Source organism: Salvelinus fontinalis, chromosome 5, assembly GCF_029448725.1.
Source record: "Salvelinus fontinalis isolate EN_2023a chromosome 5, ASM2944872v1, whole genome shotgun sequence".
Classification (NCBI taxonomy): domain Eukaryota; kingdom Metazoa; phylum Chordata; class Actinopteri; order Salmoniformes; family Salmonidae; genus Salvelinus; species Salvelinus fontinalis.
In genome coordinates, this window is record NC_074669.1 from 60,065,024 (window position 1) to 60,083,656 (window position 18,633).

Genomic DNA, 18,633 nt, shown 5'->3' on the forward strand with positions numbered 1-18,633 from the left:
AGCTCTGACGGCGCTTGGCAGACGGGCAGCTCTGACGGCTCTTGGCAGACGGGCAGCTCTGACGGCTCTTGGCAGACGGGCAGCTCTGACGGCGCTTGGCAGACGGGCAGCTCTGACGGCGCTTGGCAGACGGGCACACCTGTAGGGAGGAGACGGAGAGACAGCCTGGTGCGTGGGGCTGCCACAGGACCCACCAGGCTGGAGAGACCTACAGGAGGCTTGATGTTCAGAGGAGGCACCTGAAGGACCGGGCTGTGGGGGAGCACTGGAGCTCTGGTGCGCAGCCTTTGCACCACTCCCCCAGGCTGGAGTACTACTCCAGCCCGTACCCTCCAGAGTGCAGGCACAGGTTGAACCGGGCTGTGGATGAGCACTGGAGATCTAGTGCCTACTCCGCGCACCTCTCTCTTAGGCTCCACTCCCACATTTGCCCGGTATGAGCGAAGCGTAGGCATAGGATGTACTGCACCCTCCCAGCGCCCCGGAGACACAGCACGCAGAGCCGGCGCAGGATACCCTGGACCGAAACTGAGTACCGGAGACCAGACGCGCTGAGCAGGCACAACACGCCCCGGCTGGATGCCCACACTCACACGACACTTTCGGGGGGCTGCCCTATAGCGCACCGGGCTATGGGCACGCACTGGCGACACCGTGCGCTTAACCGCATAACACGGTGCCTGACCAGTGACGCGTTGCTTATAATAAGCACGAGGAGTGCGCTCAGGTCTGCTACCTGGCTTAGCCACACTCCTTTCTAGCCCCCCCCCCCCAAAAAAATTCTGGGGCTGCCTCTCGTACCTGTCTCGCTGCCTTGCTGCCTCCTCATATCGCCGCCGTTCAGCTTTCGCTTCCTCCAGCTCAGCGGCGATACTCCCCAGCCTGCGCCCAGGGTCCGTCTCCGTTCAAGATCTCCTCCCATGTCCATGAATCCTGGGATTCCTGCGGTTGCTGTCGCTGCCCTTTTCCCTGCTGCTTGATCCTAGTTTGGTGGGTGATTCTGTAACGGTTCTCCTCCTCTTCGTCTGAAGAGGAGAAGCATGGGTCGGACCAATACGCAGCCAGGTATGATGACATAATACATTTATTAAACACGACGAACACTGACACAAACTATACTTGAAAAATATTTACAGAACAACAAAACGACGTAGACTGACCTAAAACATGAAAACTTACAAATACACTAAGAACGCACGAAACAGGTACAGACTACAAACCAACGCTACAGTCCCGTGTGGTACTAACATACATACAGACACGGAAGACAATCACCCACCAACAAACAGTGAGAACAACCTACCTTAATATGACTCTCAATCAGAGGAAATGCCAAACACCTGCCTCTAATTGAGAGCCATACCAGGCAACCCTTTAACCCAACATAGAAACACAACACATAGAAATGCCCACCCAGCTCACGTCCTGACCAACAAAACAAAAGATTAACACAATAACTAGGGTCAGAACGTGACACAATCAAGCATGATGGTATTGTAAGTATAAAAGCAAAGCTTCCTTTCATGTAATTAAAAAAGCTTGAAAAGTTAGTGGAATGGGATTAGTGTGGTGTGTGAAGAATCCAATACTTGAACTTGTATGCGGTACAAATTACATTATTGTTGGCACACCTCCTCAAATAGTATAAATTAGGCTCTTTGAGAAGGTTTGAATCCTAAGCAACCTGCATACACATTGTTTGAAGTACAATAGACCAACATAGCACAGGAGGCTGCTGAGGGGAGGACAGCTCATAATAACATAACATGGAAACCATGTGTTTGATGTATTTGATACCAGTCCACTAATTCTGCTCCAGCCATTACCACAAGCCCGTCCTCCACAATTAAGGTTCCACCAACCTCCTTTGCAACATAGCAACTGTAGTAGGTCAAAGCTATGTGCTGGAAAACCTTAGTGGAACATGGGTGGAGTGGTCATTGTGGTGCTCGTGTGAATTTCTGGCTTCAGACAAATGCCTACTTCTCACTTAAAGCGTTGTTTTTTTGTTTTAGATTTTATGTAAAAGTTTGTCACACAGAAAAGATAAAGACAACATGACAATGACACGCTTAGTCAAACATGTATCAGTCAATGTCCCTTTATTTACATAATTGGCTGAGTATATTATGAGAATTTGGTGAACTGATCCAAGCATATAGGTCAGTTTGAATTTCCAACAGATCAGAACCTTCATTATGGCAGATGACACAATAATGCAACTGTGCACTGCGAAACGTTAAAAAACTACTGAGGAAGCGATCTAGTAATTCAACATAAAGCATGAACAGATGGTAATTTATGTACTGTAAACAGCCTTGTTTTCCCACAAGGTTCAAATGTTTATCCATATATTGATCTTGAATTATAGAAACAAACGAAAACCATACATTTTTCAACTCCAATTAATACTTAAGTCTGAATTTACATAAACGTATAAACCACACAGCTTAATATGAGCATGAAAGTGTTCTAGAATATGTACACACGACTACATTTACAATAATACACTGGGTGAGAGCCAGAAATCGTTGATACTGTCATCGCCAGTACAACCAACTTGCACTTAATAGAACAAAGCACATAGAGAGAAATCACGGTCAATCTTAAAATTCAGAATTCATACGCCACTTCTCCAAGACCCATTTCAGAAAGTCTTGGAAATAATCCATTCAAATAAAACAAATCTTACAGTGGGAGAAAAAAAAGATAATAATGTCTTATCATGTGAACTTGCATATGGTTGTAGCAATAGTAACATACGAGTGCCTCAGCACTAGTTTTACAGAATTTGATTTGTCTAAATAAACTCAGCAGGGTTTGGATTTTTCATTCTCCCCATTATCATTACAGGTTGGTGTCTTCTCTTGTTGTCCCTGGGTCGCGTTCATTAGGGCACAGAACAGGAAATGTTTTAAAATGCTCTGCAATGGAAAATGTAAATAATTGTTTCTTATTGGACAAGCCCTCGTAGTCCCTCCCTGTTTCAGTCAGTTTTTCCCTGTTTGGTACCTAATGAACACGATGCAGGTTCAGTCAGACAATCTAAATGATGGATAGCAAACAATCAGATGTGGCTTCTGACTAAAATTGGAAAGCAAGATGATGAAACATCGATGAAGGCCTTTGGGCGGTGTGGTTGGCTGGGTGGCAGTGCTCACAGGGACGTTTCCAAGGTTACCAGGGGCATGCACAGGTTAATAGTGAGGGACTGGGTGATGAAGAATTGGAGAGAGTGGGTAGGGGTGGTGGGGGATCACATGGCGGACCCTCTTTCTCCCCTGTGGTTTGGGGCAGTCTTCTTATTGGTGGACAGGTTTGATGCAGTCTTGTTATTGGTGGACAGGTTTGGTGCAGTCTAGTTATTGGTGGACAGGTTTGGTGCAGTCCTCTTGTTGGTGGACAGGTTTGGTGCGGTCTTCTTATTGGTGGACAGGCAGAGAGAAATGCCCCTTCTCCCCAGAGGTGCTCTTGGACCCTCTATGGGGGTCCAATCAGAGTCTGCTCCTCCCTGGGCTCTATCTTCTCTCCACTTCTCTCTTTCTTTCCCTCTCCATCTCTGTCTCTCTGCTGTGTGTATTAATGTCTTCTCAGAGTCTGCTCCTCCCTGGGCTCTATCTTCTCTCCACTTCTTTCTCTCTCTCTCCATCTCTGTCTCTCTGCTGTGTGGCTCTATCTTCTCTCCACTTCTCTCTTTCTCTCTCTCTCCATCTCTGTCTCTCTGCTGTGTGTATTAATGTCTTCTCAGATTGTGCTCCTCGGTGCAGGAACCTTTTCTCAAGGTGATGTCATCCACGGCCATCTCTCCGCTCCGGCCGCGCCCGCGCTCGCCCTTCAGGATCACCTGGGAACAACAACACAGCACAATAAATAAGTTATTTAGCTTATATAGCACTTTCGATTACAAAATGTAATCTCAAAGCACTTGAGAAGCAAAAACAAAACAAAAAAACAGGTACAACTAATTATCAAAATGGAATGTGAATGGTGTCTATTCAGCTTCAGACAGACGTAGCATGGAAAGGCAGTCTGCTATGGCTTGAGAGGAGGGGGGCATCGATGGTTAGCCAGGGAGAAAGGCAGTTTGCTATGGCTTGAGAGGAGGGGGGCATCGATGGCTAGCCAGGGAGAAAGGCAGTCTCTGGAATGGCTTGAGAGGAGGGGGCATCGATGGTTAGCCAGGGAGAAAGGCAGTCTCTGATATGGCTTGAGAGGAGGGGGGCATCGATGGCTAGCCAGGGAGAAAGGCAGTCTCTGGAATGGCTTGAGAGGAGGGGGCATCGATGGTTAGCCAGGGAGAAAGGCAGTCTCTGATATGGCTTCAGAGGAGGGGGGCATTGATGGTTAGCCAGGGAGAAAGGCAGTCTCTGGAATGGCTTGAGAGGAGGGGGCATCGATGGTTAGCCAGGGAGAAAGGCAGTCTCTGATATGGCTTCAGAGGAGGGGGGCATCGATGGTTAGCCAGGGAGAAAGGCAGTCTCTGATATGGCTTCAGAGGAGGGGGGCATCGATGGTTAGCCAGGGAGAAAGGCAATCTCTGATATGGTTATATAGTAGAACATCAATTGAGGGCAACCATGATTCAAACACATACTCCAATAACCAATGTATCAGTCGTTGCTAAAGGTCAGTCACAGATGGCAAAGACAAGTCAGACATACTACATACTACCAAGTGTGGTGTCAGACATACTACTGTATACAGCTTTATACTTTAGGAACAGCTGCTCTTTCTATGGCATAGACTGACCAGGTGAAAGCTATGATCCCTTATTGGTGTTACTTGTTAAATCCACTTCAATCATCAGTGTAGATGAAGGGGAGGAAGGATTTTCAAGCCTTGAGACAATTGAGACATGGATTGTGTATGTGTGCCATTCAGAGGGTGAATGGGCAAGACAAAATATTTGAGTGCCTTTGTACAGGGTATGGTACTAGGTGCCAGGCGCACCGGTTTGAGTGTGTCAAGAACTGCAATGCTGCTGTTTAAGAATGGTCCACCACCTAAAGGACATTCAGCCACCTTGACACAACTGTGGGAAGCAATGGAGTCAACATGTGTCAGCATCCCTGTGGAACACTTTTGGCACCTTGTAGAGTCCAATAATTGAGGCTGATCTGAGGGAAAAAGGGGGTGCAACTTAATATTAGGAAGGCGTTCTGTATATATACTACTGTATACTGCTTTACACTCTATATACTACTGTATACTGCTTTACACTCTATATACTACTGTAACCTGTTTTACACTCTCTATATACTACTGCATTTCTTTTCACTCTATGTACTACTGTATACTGTTTTACTCTCTATATAGTACTGTATACTGTTTTACACTCTTTATATACTACTGTATACTGCTTTACACTCTATATACTATTGTACACTGATTTATACTCTCTATATACTACTGCATTTGTTTACACTCTATGTACTACTGTATACTGCTTTACTCTCTATATAGTACTGTATACTGTTTTACACTCTTTATATACTACTGTATACTGCTTTACACTCTTTATATACTACTGTATACTGCTTTATACTCTCTATATACTACTGTATACTGCTTTACACTCTATATACTATTGTACACTGATTTATACTCTCTATATACTACTGTATACTGTTTTACACTCTCTATATACTACTGTATACTGCTTTATACTCTCTATATACTACTGTATACTGTTTTACACTCATTATATACTACTGTATACTGCTTTATACTCTCTATATACTACTGTAACCTGTTTTACACTCTTTATATACTACTGTATACTGCTTTACTCTCTATTTTTATTTATTTATTTATTTTTATTTACCGTTATTTTACCAGGTAAGTTGACTGAGAACACGTTCTCATTTGCAGCAACGACCTGGGGAATAGTTACAGGGGAGAGGAGGGGGATGAATGAGCCAATTGTAAACTGGGGATTATTAGGTGACCATGATGGTTTGAGGGCCAGATTGGGAATTTAGCCAGGACACCGGGTTAACACCCCTACTCTTACGATAAGTGCCATGGGATCTTTAATGACCTCAGAGAGTCAGGACACCCGTTTAACGTCCCATCCGAAAGACGGCACCCATCCGAAAGACAGTGTCCCCAATCACTGCCCTGGGGCATTGGGATATTTTTTAGACCAGAGGAAAGAGTGCCTCCTACTGGCCCTCCAACACCACTTCCAGCAGCATCTGGTCTCCCATCCAGGGACTGACCAGGACCAACCCTGCTTAGCTTCAGAAGCAAGCCAGTAGTGGTATGCAGGGTGGTATGCTATATACTACTGTATACTGCTTTATACTCTCTATGTACTACTGTATACTGCTTTATACTCTCTATATACTACTGTATACTGCTTTACTGTCTATATACTACTGTATACTGCTTTACACTCTCTATATACTACTGTATACTGCTTTACACTCTATATACTACTGTATACTGCTTTATACTCTCTATATACTACTGTATACTGTTTTACACTCTTTATATACTACTGTATACTGTTTTACACTCTCTATATACTACTGTATACTGCTTTACACTCTATATACTACTGTATACTGCTTTACACTCTCTATATACTACTGTATACTGCTTTACACTCTATATACTACTGTAACCTGTTTTACACTCTCTATATACTACTGTATACTGCTTTACTCTCTATATACTACTGTATACTGCTTTATACTCTCTATATACTACTGTATACTGTTTTACACTCTTTATATACTACTGTATACTGTTTTACACTCTCTATATACTACTGTATACTGCTTTACACTCTCTATATACTACTGTATACTGCTTTACACTCTATATACTACTGTATACTGCTTTACACTCTCTATATACTACTGTATACTGCTTTACACTCTCTATATACTACTGTATACTGCTTTACACTCTCTATATACTACTGTATACTGCTTTACACTCTATATACTACTGTATACTGCTTTACACTCTCTATATACTACTGTATACTGCTTTACACTCTCTATATACTACTGTATACTGCTTTATACTCTCTATATACTGCTGTATGCTGCTTTACTCTTTATATACTACTGTATACTGCTTTACTCTTTATATACTACTGTATACTGTTTTACTCTCTATATACTACTGTATACTGTTTTACACTCTCTATGTACTACTGTATACTGCTTTACACTCTATATACTAATGTATACTGCTTTACTCTCTATATACTACTGTAACCTGTTTTACACTCTTTATATACTACTGTATACTGCATTACACTCTATATACTACTGTATACTGCTTTATACTCTCTATATACTACTGTATACTGCTTTATACTCTCTATATACTACTGTATACTGCTGTCACGCCCTGGCCTTAGTTATCTTTGTTTTCTTTATTATTTTAGTTAGGTCAGGGTGTGACATGGGGGGATGTATGTGTTTTGTATTGTCTAGGGGTTTTGTATGTTTATGGGGCAGTGTATAGTCTAGGTGTATGTATGTCTATGGTTGCCTAGATTGGTTCTCAATTAGAGACAGCTGTCTATCGTTGTCTCTGATTGGGAACCATATTTAGGCAGCCATATTCATTAGGTAGTTCGTGGGTGATTGTCTATGTCTATACGTTAGTTGCTTGTGTCTGCACTTTCGTTTTATAGCTTCACGTTCATTTGTTGTTTTGTATAGTTTGTCAGTGTTCTTCATTTCGTCTTCGTTATAATTAAAAGAAGATGTATTGTTATCACGCTGCGCCTTGGTCCTCCTCTCTTCCACCATACAACGATCGTGACAACTGCTTAATACGCTCTATATGCTACTGTATACAGCTTTACACTCTAATATTATTACATTTTTTTTACTTTACCCCCTTTTTCTACACAATTTCGTGATATCCAATTGGTAGTTACAATGTTGTCTCAGGAGAGAAGGTCGAGAGCCTTGCGTCCTCTGAAACATGACCCTGCCAAGCTGCACTGCTTCTTGACACACTACTTCGCTTAACCTGGAAGCCAGCCGCACCAATGTGTCAGAGGAAGCACAGTCCAACTGATGACCGAAGACAGCTTGCAGAAGCCAGGCCCACCATGAGGAGTCGCTAGAGCACGATGAGACAAGGAAATGCCAGCCGGCCAAACTCTCCACCTAACCCAGACAATCAAGAGAATGCCAAGAGTGTGCAAAGCTGTCATCAAGGCAAAGGGTGGCTACTTTGAAGAATCTCAAATATAAAATATAAAACTTTTTTGGTTAATACATGATTCCATGTGTGTTATTTCATATTGTTGATGTCTTCACTATTATTATACAATGTAGAAAACAGTAAAAATAAAGGAAAACCCTGGAATGAGTAGGTGTGTCCAAACGTTTGACTGGTACTGTACATATACACTACCATTCAAAAGTTTGGGGTCACTTAGAAATGTCCTTGTTTTTTAAATAAAAGCACATTTTTGTCCATTAAAATAACATCAAATTGATCAGAAATACAGTGTAGACATTGTTAATGTTGAATATGACTATTGTAGCTGGAATATCTACATAGGCGTACAGAGGCCCATTATCAGCAATCGTCACTCCTGTGTTCCAATGGCACGTTGTGTTAGCTAATCCAAGTTGATAATTTTAAAAGGCTAATTGATCATTAGAAAACCCTTTTTCAATTATGTTAGCACAGCTGAAAACTGTTTTTCTGATTAAAGAAGCAATAAAACTGTCCTTCTTTGGACTAGTTGAGTATCTGGAGCATCAGCATTTGTGGGTTCGATTACAGGCTCAAAATGGCCAGAAACAAAGACCTTTCTTCTGAAACACGTTAGTCTATTCTTGTTCTGTCTGAGAAATTAAGGCTATTCCATGCGAGAAAATGCCAAGAAACTGAAGATCTGGTACAATGCTGTGCACTACTCCCTTCACAAAACAGCGCAAACTGGCCCTAACCAGAATAGAAAGAGAGGGAGGCCCTGGTGCACAACTGAGCAAGAGGCAAGTACATTAGTGTCTAGTTTGAGAAACAGACACCTCACAAGTCCTCAACTAAAAGCTTCATTAAATAGTACCCGTAAAACACCAGTCTCAATGTCAACAGTGAAGAGGCGACTCCGTGATGCTGACCTTCTAGGCAGAGTTGCAAAGAAAAAGACATATCTCAGACTGGCCAATAAAAATAAAAGATTAAGATGGGCAAAGAACACAGACACTGGACAGAGGAAGATTGGAAAAAAGTGTCATGAACAGATGAATCTAAGTTTGAGGTGTTCGGATCACAAAGAAGAACATTCGTGAGACGCAGAAAAAATGAAAAGATACCGGAGGAGTGCTTGACGCCATCTGTCAAGCATGGTGGAGGCAATGTGATGGTCTGGGTGTGCTTTGGTGATGGTAAAGTGGGAGATTTATACAGGGTAAATGGGATGTTGCAGAAGGAAGGCTATCACTCCATTTTGCAACGCCAAGCCATACCCTGTGGATGGCGCTTAACGACTACAATGCCAAAGGTCTGCAAGGCTGTAATTGCTGCAAATGGAGGATTCTTTGACGAAAGCAAAGTTTGAAGGACACAAATATTATTTAAATTAAAAATTATTATTTATAACCTTGTCAACGTCTTAACTATATTTACTATTCATTTTGAACTCATTTCATGTATGTTTTCATGGAAAACAAGGACATTTCTAAGTGACCCCAAACTTTTGAACGGTAGTGTATATATAAACTCAGCAAAAAAGAAATGTCCTCTCACTGTCAACGGCATTTATTTTCAGCAAACTTAACAAGTGTAAATATTTGTATGAACATAACAAGATTCAATAACTGAGACATAAACTGAACAAGTTCCACAGTCATGTGACTAACAGAAATGGAATAATGGATCCCTGAACAAAGGGGGGGGGTCAAAATCTAAATTAACAGTCAGTATCTGGTGTGGCCACCAGCTGAATTAGGTACTGCAGTGCATCTTCTCCTCATGGACTGCACCAGATTTGCCAGTTCTTGCTGTGAGATGTTACCCCACTCTTCCACCAAGGAGATCTGGGCTCTTCGCTGGCCATGGCAGAACACTGACATTCCTGTCTTGCAGGAAATCATGCACAGAACGAGCAGTATGGCTGGTGGCATTATCATGCTGGAGGATCATGTCAGGATGAGCCTGCAGGAAGGGTACCACATGAGGGAGGAGGATGTCCTCCCTGTCACGCACAGCGTTGAGATTGCCTGCAATGACAACAAGCTCAGTCCGATGACGCTGTGACACACCGCCCCAGACCATGACGGACCCTCTACCTCCAAATCGATCCTGCTCCAGAGTACAGGCCTCTGTGTAACGCTCATTCCTTCGGCGATAAACGCGAATCTGACCATCACCCCTGGTGAGACAAAACCGCGACTCATCGGTGAAGAGCACTTTTTGCCAGTCCTGTCTGGTCCAACGACGGTGGGTGTGCGCCCATAGGCAACGTTGTTGCCGGTGATGTCTGGTGAGGACCTGCCTTACAACAGGCCTACAAGCCCTCAGTCCAGTCTCTCTCAGCCTATTGCGGACAGTCTGAGCACTGATGGAACGATTGTACGTCCCTGGTGTAACTCTGGCAGTTGTTGTTGCCATCCTGTACCTGTACCACAGGTGTGATGTTCGGATGTACCGATCCTGTGCAGGTGTTGTTACACGTGGTCTGCCACTACGAGGACGATCAGCTGTCCGTCCTGTCTCCCTGTAGCGCTGTCTTAGGCGTCTCACAGTAGAGACGTTGCAATTTATTGCCTTAGCCACATCTGAAGTCCTCATCCCTCCCTGCAGCATGCCTAAGGCACGTTCACGCAGATGAGCAGGGACCCTGGGCATCTTTCTTTTGGTGTTTTTCAGAGTCAGTAGAAAGGCCTCATTAGTGTCCTAAGTTTTCATAATTGTGACCTTAATTGCCTACCGTCTTTAAGCTGTTAGTGTCTTAACGAACGTTCCACAGGTGCATGTTCATTAATTGTTTATGGTTCATTGAATAAGCATGCGGAACAGTGTTTAAACGCTTTACAATGAAAATCTGTGAAGTTATTTGGATTTTTACAAATTATCTTTGAAAGACAGGGTCCTGAAAAAGGGACGTTTCTTTTTTTGCTGAGTTTATATATATATATACTGTATATACACTACTGTATACTCACACTCTCAAGTCCCGTGCCCCACAGTGTGATCTGGGTATGTCTCCAGCCGCTGCCCCCCGTCCTTCCCCACACGGCCGGGCTGTACTGCTTCCCTTTCTTCACAAACACCTGGAGCATACCCACATGGTGTCCTGCCAGCTTGTGGCGGAACGACAGACACAGGTTACCGTCGTTCCAGGGAGGAGTCAACGGGAGGACCAGGCGCGCCCCTCGCCCGCTCTTCTTGTCGCTCACCTCAGGGATGGTGAGGTATTTTCCACCTGTGGAGAGGAAAGAGGAAGAGAAAGTGACATCACAATCAGGGTAGTGTTCAATAGGAGAAAACGGGGGAAAACGTTTGGAAATGAAGGAGATGCCAGAACACTGGTTTTAGTTTTCAGATGCATGTGTCTCAATCAGATGGCTTCATCTTTTTGTTATCGGCAGCTCCATTTTACAGAATTGTCCTCATTGAAATCCGTGCCAAAAACCCCCCAAAATGTCCTCCTAGGACTATAAAGTTATACTACTAAACAGAGTCAGACTAGGCTGAATTACATTTACTCTTGACATATGATTGAGTGGAACCATTGCAAAAAAACACACATCTTGTTTTCTCTGAACAAACTGTCCGCCTGTAATCAAGTGTTTTGTTTTGAATACTGTTGAATCAGACTCTTCAAAAGGCATTTGTTTCTCAATGAATAATAACCACAGCTAGTTCTACCAAGGATCAGACCTTCCTGTGTAAAACCAGCAACACACTTTTAGAGCCAATGCTCTAATATGAAAATAAAACTTCCGTGCTTATCATTAAAATGTTATTATCTGAATTATTTTTGCCTTCGCTGAGGAAATATTGTTTCCTCTGAACCGTTTGTAGCCATGTCCAGAATAATCTGGTTTGCATTAATCTGGCTAGCAAAAAGTAAAGTCTAAAAAAGTGAACTCTGGTTCTTACCAGATGGGTCCGGTGTTGTCTCCCAGTGCAGGTCGCCATCCTTGTCCCGGATCCAACCGCAAAGGCCGTTATCAAAGGAGCAGCTCAGGTAGCCAGCCTCTGAAGAGGAATTTAAACAACATTGTTTCACATATTACAAGTTTACCCCACAAAGGCTCTCCTTGCGTGAACGTAGCTCACACAAAGGCTCTCCTTGCGTGAACGTAGCTCACACAAAGGCTCTCCTTGCGTGAACGTAGCTCACACAAAGGCTCTCCTTGCGTGAACGTAGCTCACACAAAGGCTCTCCTTGCGTGAACGTAGCTCACACAAAGGCTCTCCTTGCTTGAACTAAGCTCACACAAAGGCTCTCCTTGCGTGAACGTAGCTCACACAAAGGCTCTCCTTGCGTGAACGTAGCTCACACAAAGTCTCTCCTTGCGTGAACGTAGCTCACACAAAGGCTCTCCTTGCGTGAACGTAGCTCACACAATGGCTCTCCTTGCTTGAACTAAGCTCACACAAAGGCTCTCCTTGCGTGAACTAAGCTCACACAAAGGCTCTCCTTGCATGAACGTAGCTCACACAAAGTCTCTCCTTGCGTGAACGTAGCTCACACAAAGTCTCTCCTTGCGTGAACGTAGCTCACACCTTGGCTCTCCTTGCGTGAACGTAGCTCACACCTTGGCTCTCCTTGCGTGAACGTAGCTCACACCTTGGCTCTCCTTGCGTGAACGTAGCTCACACCTTGGCTCTCCTTGCGTGAACGTAGCTCACACAAAGGCTCTCCTTGCGTGAACGTAGCTCACACCTTGGCTCTCCTTGCGTGAACGTAGCTCACACCACTCCTGCTGTGTGCCTTTGATTCCAACGGATTCCAACATCATTTCCATTCTCTCTTATGTTCATGAAAGAACATACAGAAGATGTGAAAGAAAGGTGGTGAACGCACAAGTTATTACAGAACAATAAATGTTGACTTCTCTAGAGCGGTGGACTGAGAGCGCCGTGATGGATGAAATGGGAACGAACTAATCTGAATTGCCTGCGAAGTAAACCTTAATTTCACAAAATAAATCTGATGATAACTGTGTGTGGATTTGTGTGTGCGCGTGTGTGTGTATGCTTGTGTGTTTATGTGAGTGCATTGCGCATTCGTGTGTGTGTGTGTGTGTGTGTGTGTGTGTGTGTGTGTGTGTGTGTGTGTGTGTGTGTGTGTGTGTGTGTGTGTGTGTGTGTGTGTGTGCGCATGTTCATCGAAGTGTGTCAGCCACCATATCATTTAATTTAGCCACTCCGCATAAAACATCAACAAATACTGTGTGGTCATGACAGTGAGTAATCGGATACGAATGATCATTTCGATTTTGATTTATTTGTTTTGGACATAAGCCATAATAATTAATACGTCGCAAGTACAAATTGGGTCTTGAGATGAATCTAGCATTCATCATTTTGACCCTGAACATAGGATCGTGAAAAGCACATAGCAGGATCATTCTCTGAGCCAATGAACGCACTGTTTCACGCCAAACCGCTGATCCGGTCATGTACTGCGCCAAAATAAGCCCATAGTGGAATCATTAAGCAATTTAAATAGTGTTTTATTGACATCAATAAATCACATAAGCAAGCCCCAGATGTGGTGGATAACGCTCTCAAATACAAAGAATACACTGCTCTTCCTTATTCAAGTGTGTGTGTGTGTGTGTGTGTGTGTGTGTGTGTGTGTGTGTGTGTGTGTGTGGTGTGTGTGTGTGTGTGTGTGCGTGCGTGCGTGCGCATGTGCGTCAGCGTGTGTGTGTTTGTCTAACTGCCGCATCGGTCCCAGAGCAGGCTGCTGAGGGGATGACGGCTCATAATAATGGCTGGAACCATGTGTTTGATGTTGTTGATGCCATTCCACTCATTCCACTCCAGCCATTACCACGTGCCCGTCCTCCCCAATTACGGAGCCACCAACCTCCTGTGGTCGTTACATTAAACTTTCAACTCAACCAATCAGTCAATCAATCAATCATAAAGCAATGCATTCTGGGTAGGTGTCATATAAACAAGCAGGAGGAATTTAATCTGGGCTGGCGAATGTAGCTCGCTCATCATCGTTTGAGTTACGTCCTCTGTAGGAAGTGTTAGGAAGCGTGGAGATGGTTAATGTTTGACAAATGTTTCTGTTTACCTGCGTCATCCTTCGCTTCGTCGGCCGTGTTGCCCAGCTCAATGTCAAAGTCGACCCCCAAGACGGTGTTGTGATCATGGTTACGTGGAACTAGGGGAGCAAAGAGAAAAAGCGAAATCAAGAGGTATTAGGGAAATTAATAAGTGTGTGTGTGTGAGTGTGTGTGTGTGTTTGTGTGTGCGTGCGTGCTACATTGACAGAGAATAAAAAATACCTATTTTGTTGATAATGATAGATAGTAGGGAGAAGAGCAACATCCTCTGGGATATTTGGCTGTTAATCAGCACAACTACCTGGCAGTTGAATACGTTCTCAGACAGGTTTGACCAAAGCCATATAAGAGCATGAATATCATTTGGATAGAGACAAAATACATGGCACCTGAATTAGACCAAAATACATTCAAACACTGCAGTACACTGTACTACAAACGGGTTCACATTTTAGGCCCATTCTGCCTACTGTACTCAACTCTGCTAATTCAGAACCTGTGATTGGTAGCCACAGAGCAAGGGGTGTGGTGGAGGTGTGTGTGTGTGTGTGTGTGGGGGGGGGGGGGGGGGGGTATTCAGCTGTTTCTGATGCAATGGCCGTGTAAACGATGTGACGTGCGCACGCACACACGACCCTGGGGCCCCTCTATCATAGCACAGTGACACAGCCACTACTGAAATAACCCTCAGTGTCTACTGACATAACTGTGGTCATACTGCCTTATATACTTAAATGCCAAGTCGCCCCAAAGCCTAAAAGGTCACAGGTCAAATGGAAACATGGGAGTTTGTGGGAGCTTAAGACTCACCTTACTCTATGTACAGTACTTCTTGTCTAGCTCAACGTCACTCAAAGGTCTATTGACCAGGTTTAACTTGTCAAACATGATGTTTAGATTAAGTAGCCTATGGAAAATTATATTTTGACAATGACAAAATCTGGTAATAACACGCATGTTATCATCAAAGAAAAATAAGATTGATAAAACATAACTGCCAACACCTCAATCAGGGTCTGATACACTGATACTGTTCCACAGGCACGACACTTGACCTCTGAATACTAACCCCTGACTCTCCCACCCCACCTTGTGTCCTAGCAGTCTACTTCATTTACCCCAGTGTTAGCCGCTAGCTTGGGCCACTTCTGACCTGAAATTGATGTAGCACGTCAGTCTGCCTGCCTGCCTGCCTGCCTGCCTGCCTGCCTGCCTGTCTGTCTGTCTGTCTGTCCGTCTGTCTGTCTGTCTGTGGAATCAGGAAGCAGAGGACTGTGCACAGATTCCCTGGCAAGACACCAGGCTCTCCAGCAATGCCAGGCATCCAGGCCATAGACGTATCCAGGCCAAGGAGGGGGGAAAGGGGGGGGGGGTCCTCCCTAGGAGCTACATTAGCTGAGTGTGCTACTGTACACTCTTAGAAAAAAAGGTGCAATCTAGAACTTAAAAGGGTTCTTCTGCTGTCCCCATAGGAGAACCCTTCGAAGAACCCATTTTGGTTCCAGGTAGAACCCTGTTGGGTTTCATTTAGAACCCTTCTGTATGGAACCCAAAAGAGTTCTACCTGGAACCAAAAACGGTTCTCCTACGGGGACAGCCGTAAATTTTCCATACGCACAAAAATCTTATTTCTCTCAAATGCTGTGCACAAATTTGTTTACATCCCTGTTAGTGAGCATTTCTCCAAGAAAATCCATCCACCTGACAGGTGTGGCATATCAAGAAGCTGATTAAACAGCATGATCATTACAAAGGTGCACCTTGTGCTGGGGACAATAAAAGGCCACTCTTAAATGTTCAGTTTTGTCACACAACACAATGCCGCAGATGTCTCAAGTTGAGGGAGCGTGCAATTGTCATGCTGACTTCAGGAATATCCACCAGAGTTGTTGCCAGATAATTGAATGTTCATTTCTCTACCATAAGCCGTCTCCAACGTTGTTTTGGAGAATTTAGCAGCACATCCAACCTGCCTCACAACCGCAGACCATGACTGCGCCAGCCAAGGACCTCCACATCCGGCTTCTTCATCTGCAGGATAATCTGAGACCAGCCACCCAGACAGCTGATGAAACTGAGGAGTATTTGTCTGTAATAAAGCCCTTTTGTGGGGAAAAACTCATTCTGATTGGCTGGGCATGGCTCCCCACTGGGTGGGCCTATGCCCTCCTAGGCCTACCCATGGCTGCACCCTTGCCTAGTTATGTGAAATCCATAGAATAGGACCTAATGAATTCATTTCAATTGACTGGTTTCCTTATATGTTCTGTAACTCAGTAAAATGGTTGAAATTGTTGCATGCTGCGTTTATATATTATTTCAGTATACAACTTGAGCCCAGGTCTGGCCTACTGAAGTCCATGGCAGTTGGACACGACAATGTACAGTGCCACTTTACACTGTGAGAAACAAAGGGCTAAGTATTTCTTCAGGGAATCAATCTCCCTCGGCCAGCAGCTGCACTCCCACGCTTAATAAATCTGATTTACTCCACTGTGTTAGCCGTCCTTGTCGCTAGCGCTCCTCTTGACCCTGTCTTGTTTAATTCTGTGGCAAATATTTGGGCAGTCAACGGGGCTAAAAGCTCAAGAGGGGATTTTCACATACTCTGCTAACCAAGCCAAGCACAGGCTTTTTCAATGCACATGTTTATTTTTTTCAATGTGTCTTAAAGGGATAATTTTCTGGATTTGTACCCAATTCATAATTGTTTTCTTACCTCCAGAGAAGTTAAGTGTTTGTATTAGAATTGAAATAAAAGCTTTATGGAAAGCCGTGTGAAGTAAACAATGCATGGGATGTGAGTATGAACGTGTGACAAACACATTTGGGAAAACACTTCTCTTCCAAAATCGTACTTATATTGCAACAATATCACTCCAGAATATCTGTGTTTACTCTCTTGAGGTAATGAATAAATTAAGATTGGGATAAAAACCTGGAAAACGATCCCTTTAAAGAGGAATTTGATTAGCCGTTGGTGACACATTTATGAAATGTTTGTGTGGGTAAGAAGACAGAGTTTTCCTGGGGTACTTCTTTGCTGCAACCACTTCAAGGAATGAATGGAAGGGAGGACGCATCTTCAAAAGGATTCCAACAGGACCAAGAAAGTGGTTATCGCTCAATCCCTCTTCCTCAATGACTGGCACGCGGCATCAATTACGAGCTAAAAGTACTAAAACTTTTCTTTTACTTTACAAAACGTTTTACTTCATTTACTTTACTAAAAGTAAACAAACAGAAATGTACAAACAAGCTGATGCTTCCAAGTTCTTAACCACTTAAAAATATATCTATCTTTTTTAACCTTTATTTAACTAGGCAAGTCACAATGACGGCCTACCCCGGCCAAACCCTAACCCGGACGACGCTGGGCCAATTGTGCACTGCCCTATGGGACTCCCAATCACGGCCAGTTGTGATAAAGCCTGGAATCGAACCAGCGTCTGTAGTGATGCCTCTAGCACTGAGATGCAGTGCCTTAGACTGCTGACCACTCGAGAGCCCAAGTCCAATTCAAGCTTCTGCAAAGGACAACAGAAATCTGACAACAGTGTTCCTTATGCTTTGACGATCATTCTTGTCCTCTTGAATCACAAATCTAATTAAAATATTCTATTGATATGGCCGGGGCATCGTCCTTTCCTCTCCCTCTCATCTCATTCAAACAAGGCATTTCAAAGACATTCTCCGAGGCTATTCAGCTGAATATACGGATGTCGTCCTCCAAATAACGCAAACTGATGTGAATGCAATCTACCCGCTAGTTTTATTACTTTTATAATTACGTGAGGCCATCTGGCTAGGTCGGTGGGAAACATGATCTATCTCACCTCCCAGCATTTTACCATGGCTGCTGCACCGCCATCCTTTCATCCTCACAGCCTATTGATGTCAGAGGGCCTTGGCGATGACTTTTAATCAACAGCGTTCAAATGGGCACTGGGATTTTCAGATGTTTTGTAATCCAGTATTATATTAGTCTGATTGCAGATCTGCTTGTGCTGTCTTTCCAGAACAATATAACGTCACACTGACCATTGGAGCTGGCAAGACAGATCTGGTACCAGGCTAGTGTGTTATAGTGCAGGCTAACTGTGTAAGGTCAAGTCTGGTCCAATGAGAATAAAGATGTGAGACTAGTACCAAGTCTGCATTTTTTGGATTATTGTCAATAACTGCATAGCAAGTGGTATTATCATATGGTGAGCCTATGCTATGACCTTGAATGTTCCCCCAAAAGCCATGAGCCAGTATGGTTTCCATGAGCCTGTATGGTCCGTCTTGAGTTCTCTACCAGCCCTTAACTGTGTTAAAATAATGTTTCTCTAGCTTCTATTACCCCCCCCCCCCCCCCCTCTATTACCCCCCCCCCCCCCCCCCC

At 43.9% G+C, this 18,633-nt stretch overlaps 1 protein-coding gene across 6 annotated transcripts in view; it reads right to left on the minus strand.

Annotated features, from left to right (window-relative positions):
* Window positions 1-2,085: 2,085 nt before the first annotated feature.
* npnta (nephronectin a) overlaps window positions 2,086-18,633 on the minus strand; it is a 56,881-nt gene continuing 40,333 nt past the window's right edge. For all 6 annotated transcript variants that reach the window (XM_055924062.1, XM_055924061.1, XM_055924063.1 and 3 more), the window contains 4 exons: window positions 14,255-14,344; window positions 12,097-12,195; window positions 11,157-11,416; window positions 2,086-3,844 (listed from right to left, as the gene is read on the minus strand). In XM_055924062.1, the coding sequence (XP_055780037.1) occupies window positions 3,734-3,844; window positions 11,157-11,416; window positions 12,097-12,195; window positions 14,255-14,344 (560 nt within the window). In that variant the 3' untranslated portion in view covers window positions 2,086-3,733. The remainder of the gene's footprint in view (window positions 3,845-11,156; window positions 11,417-12,096; window positions 12,196-14,254; window positions 14,345-18,633) is intronic.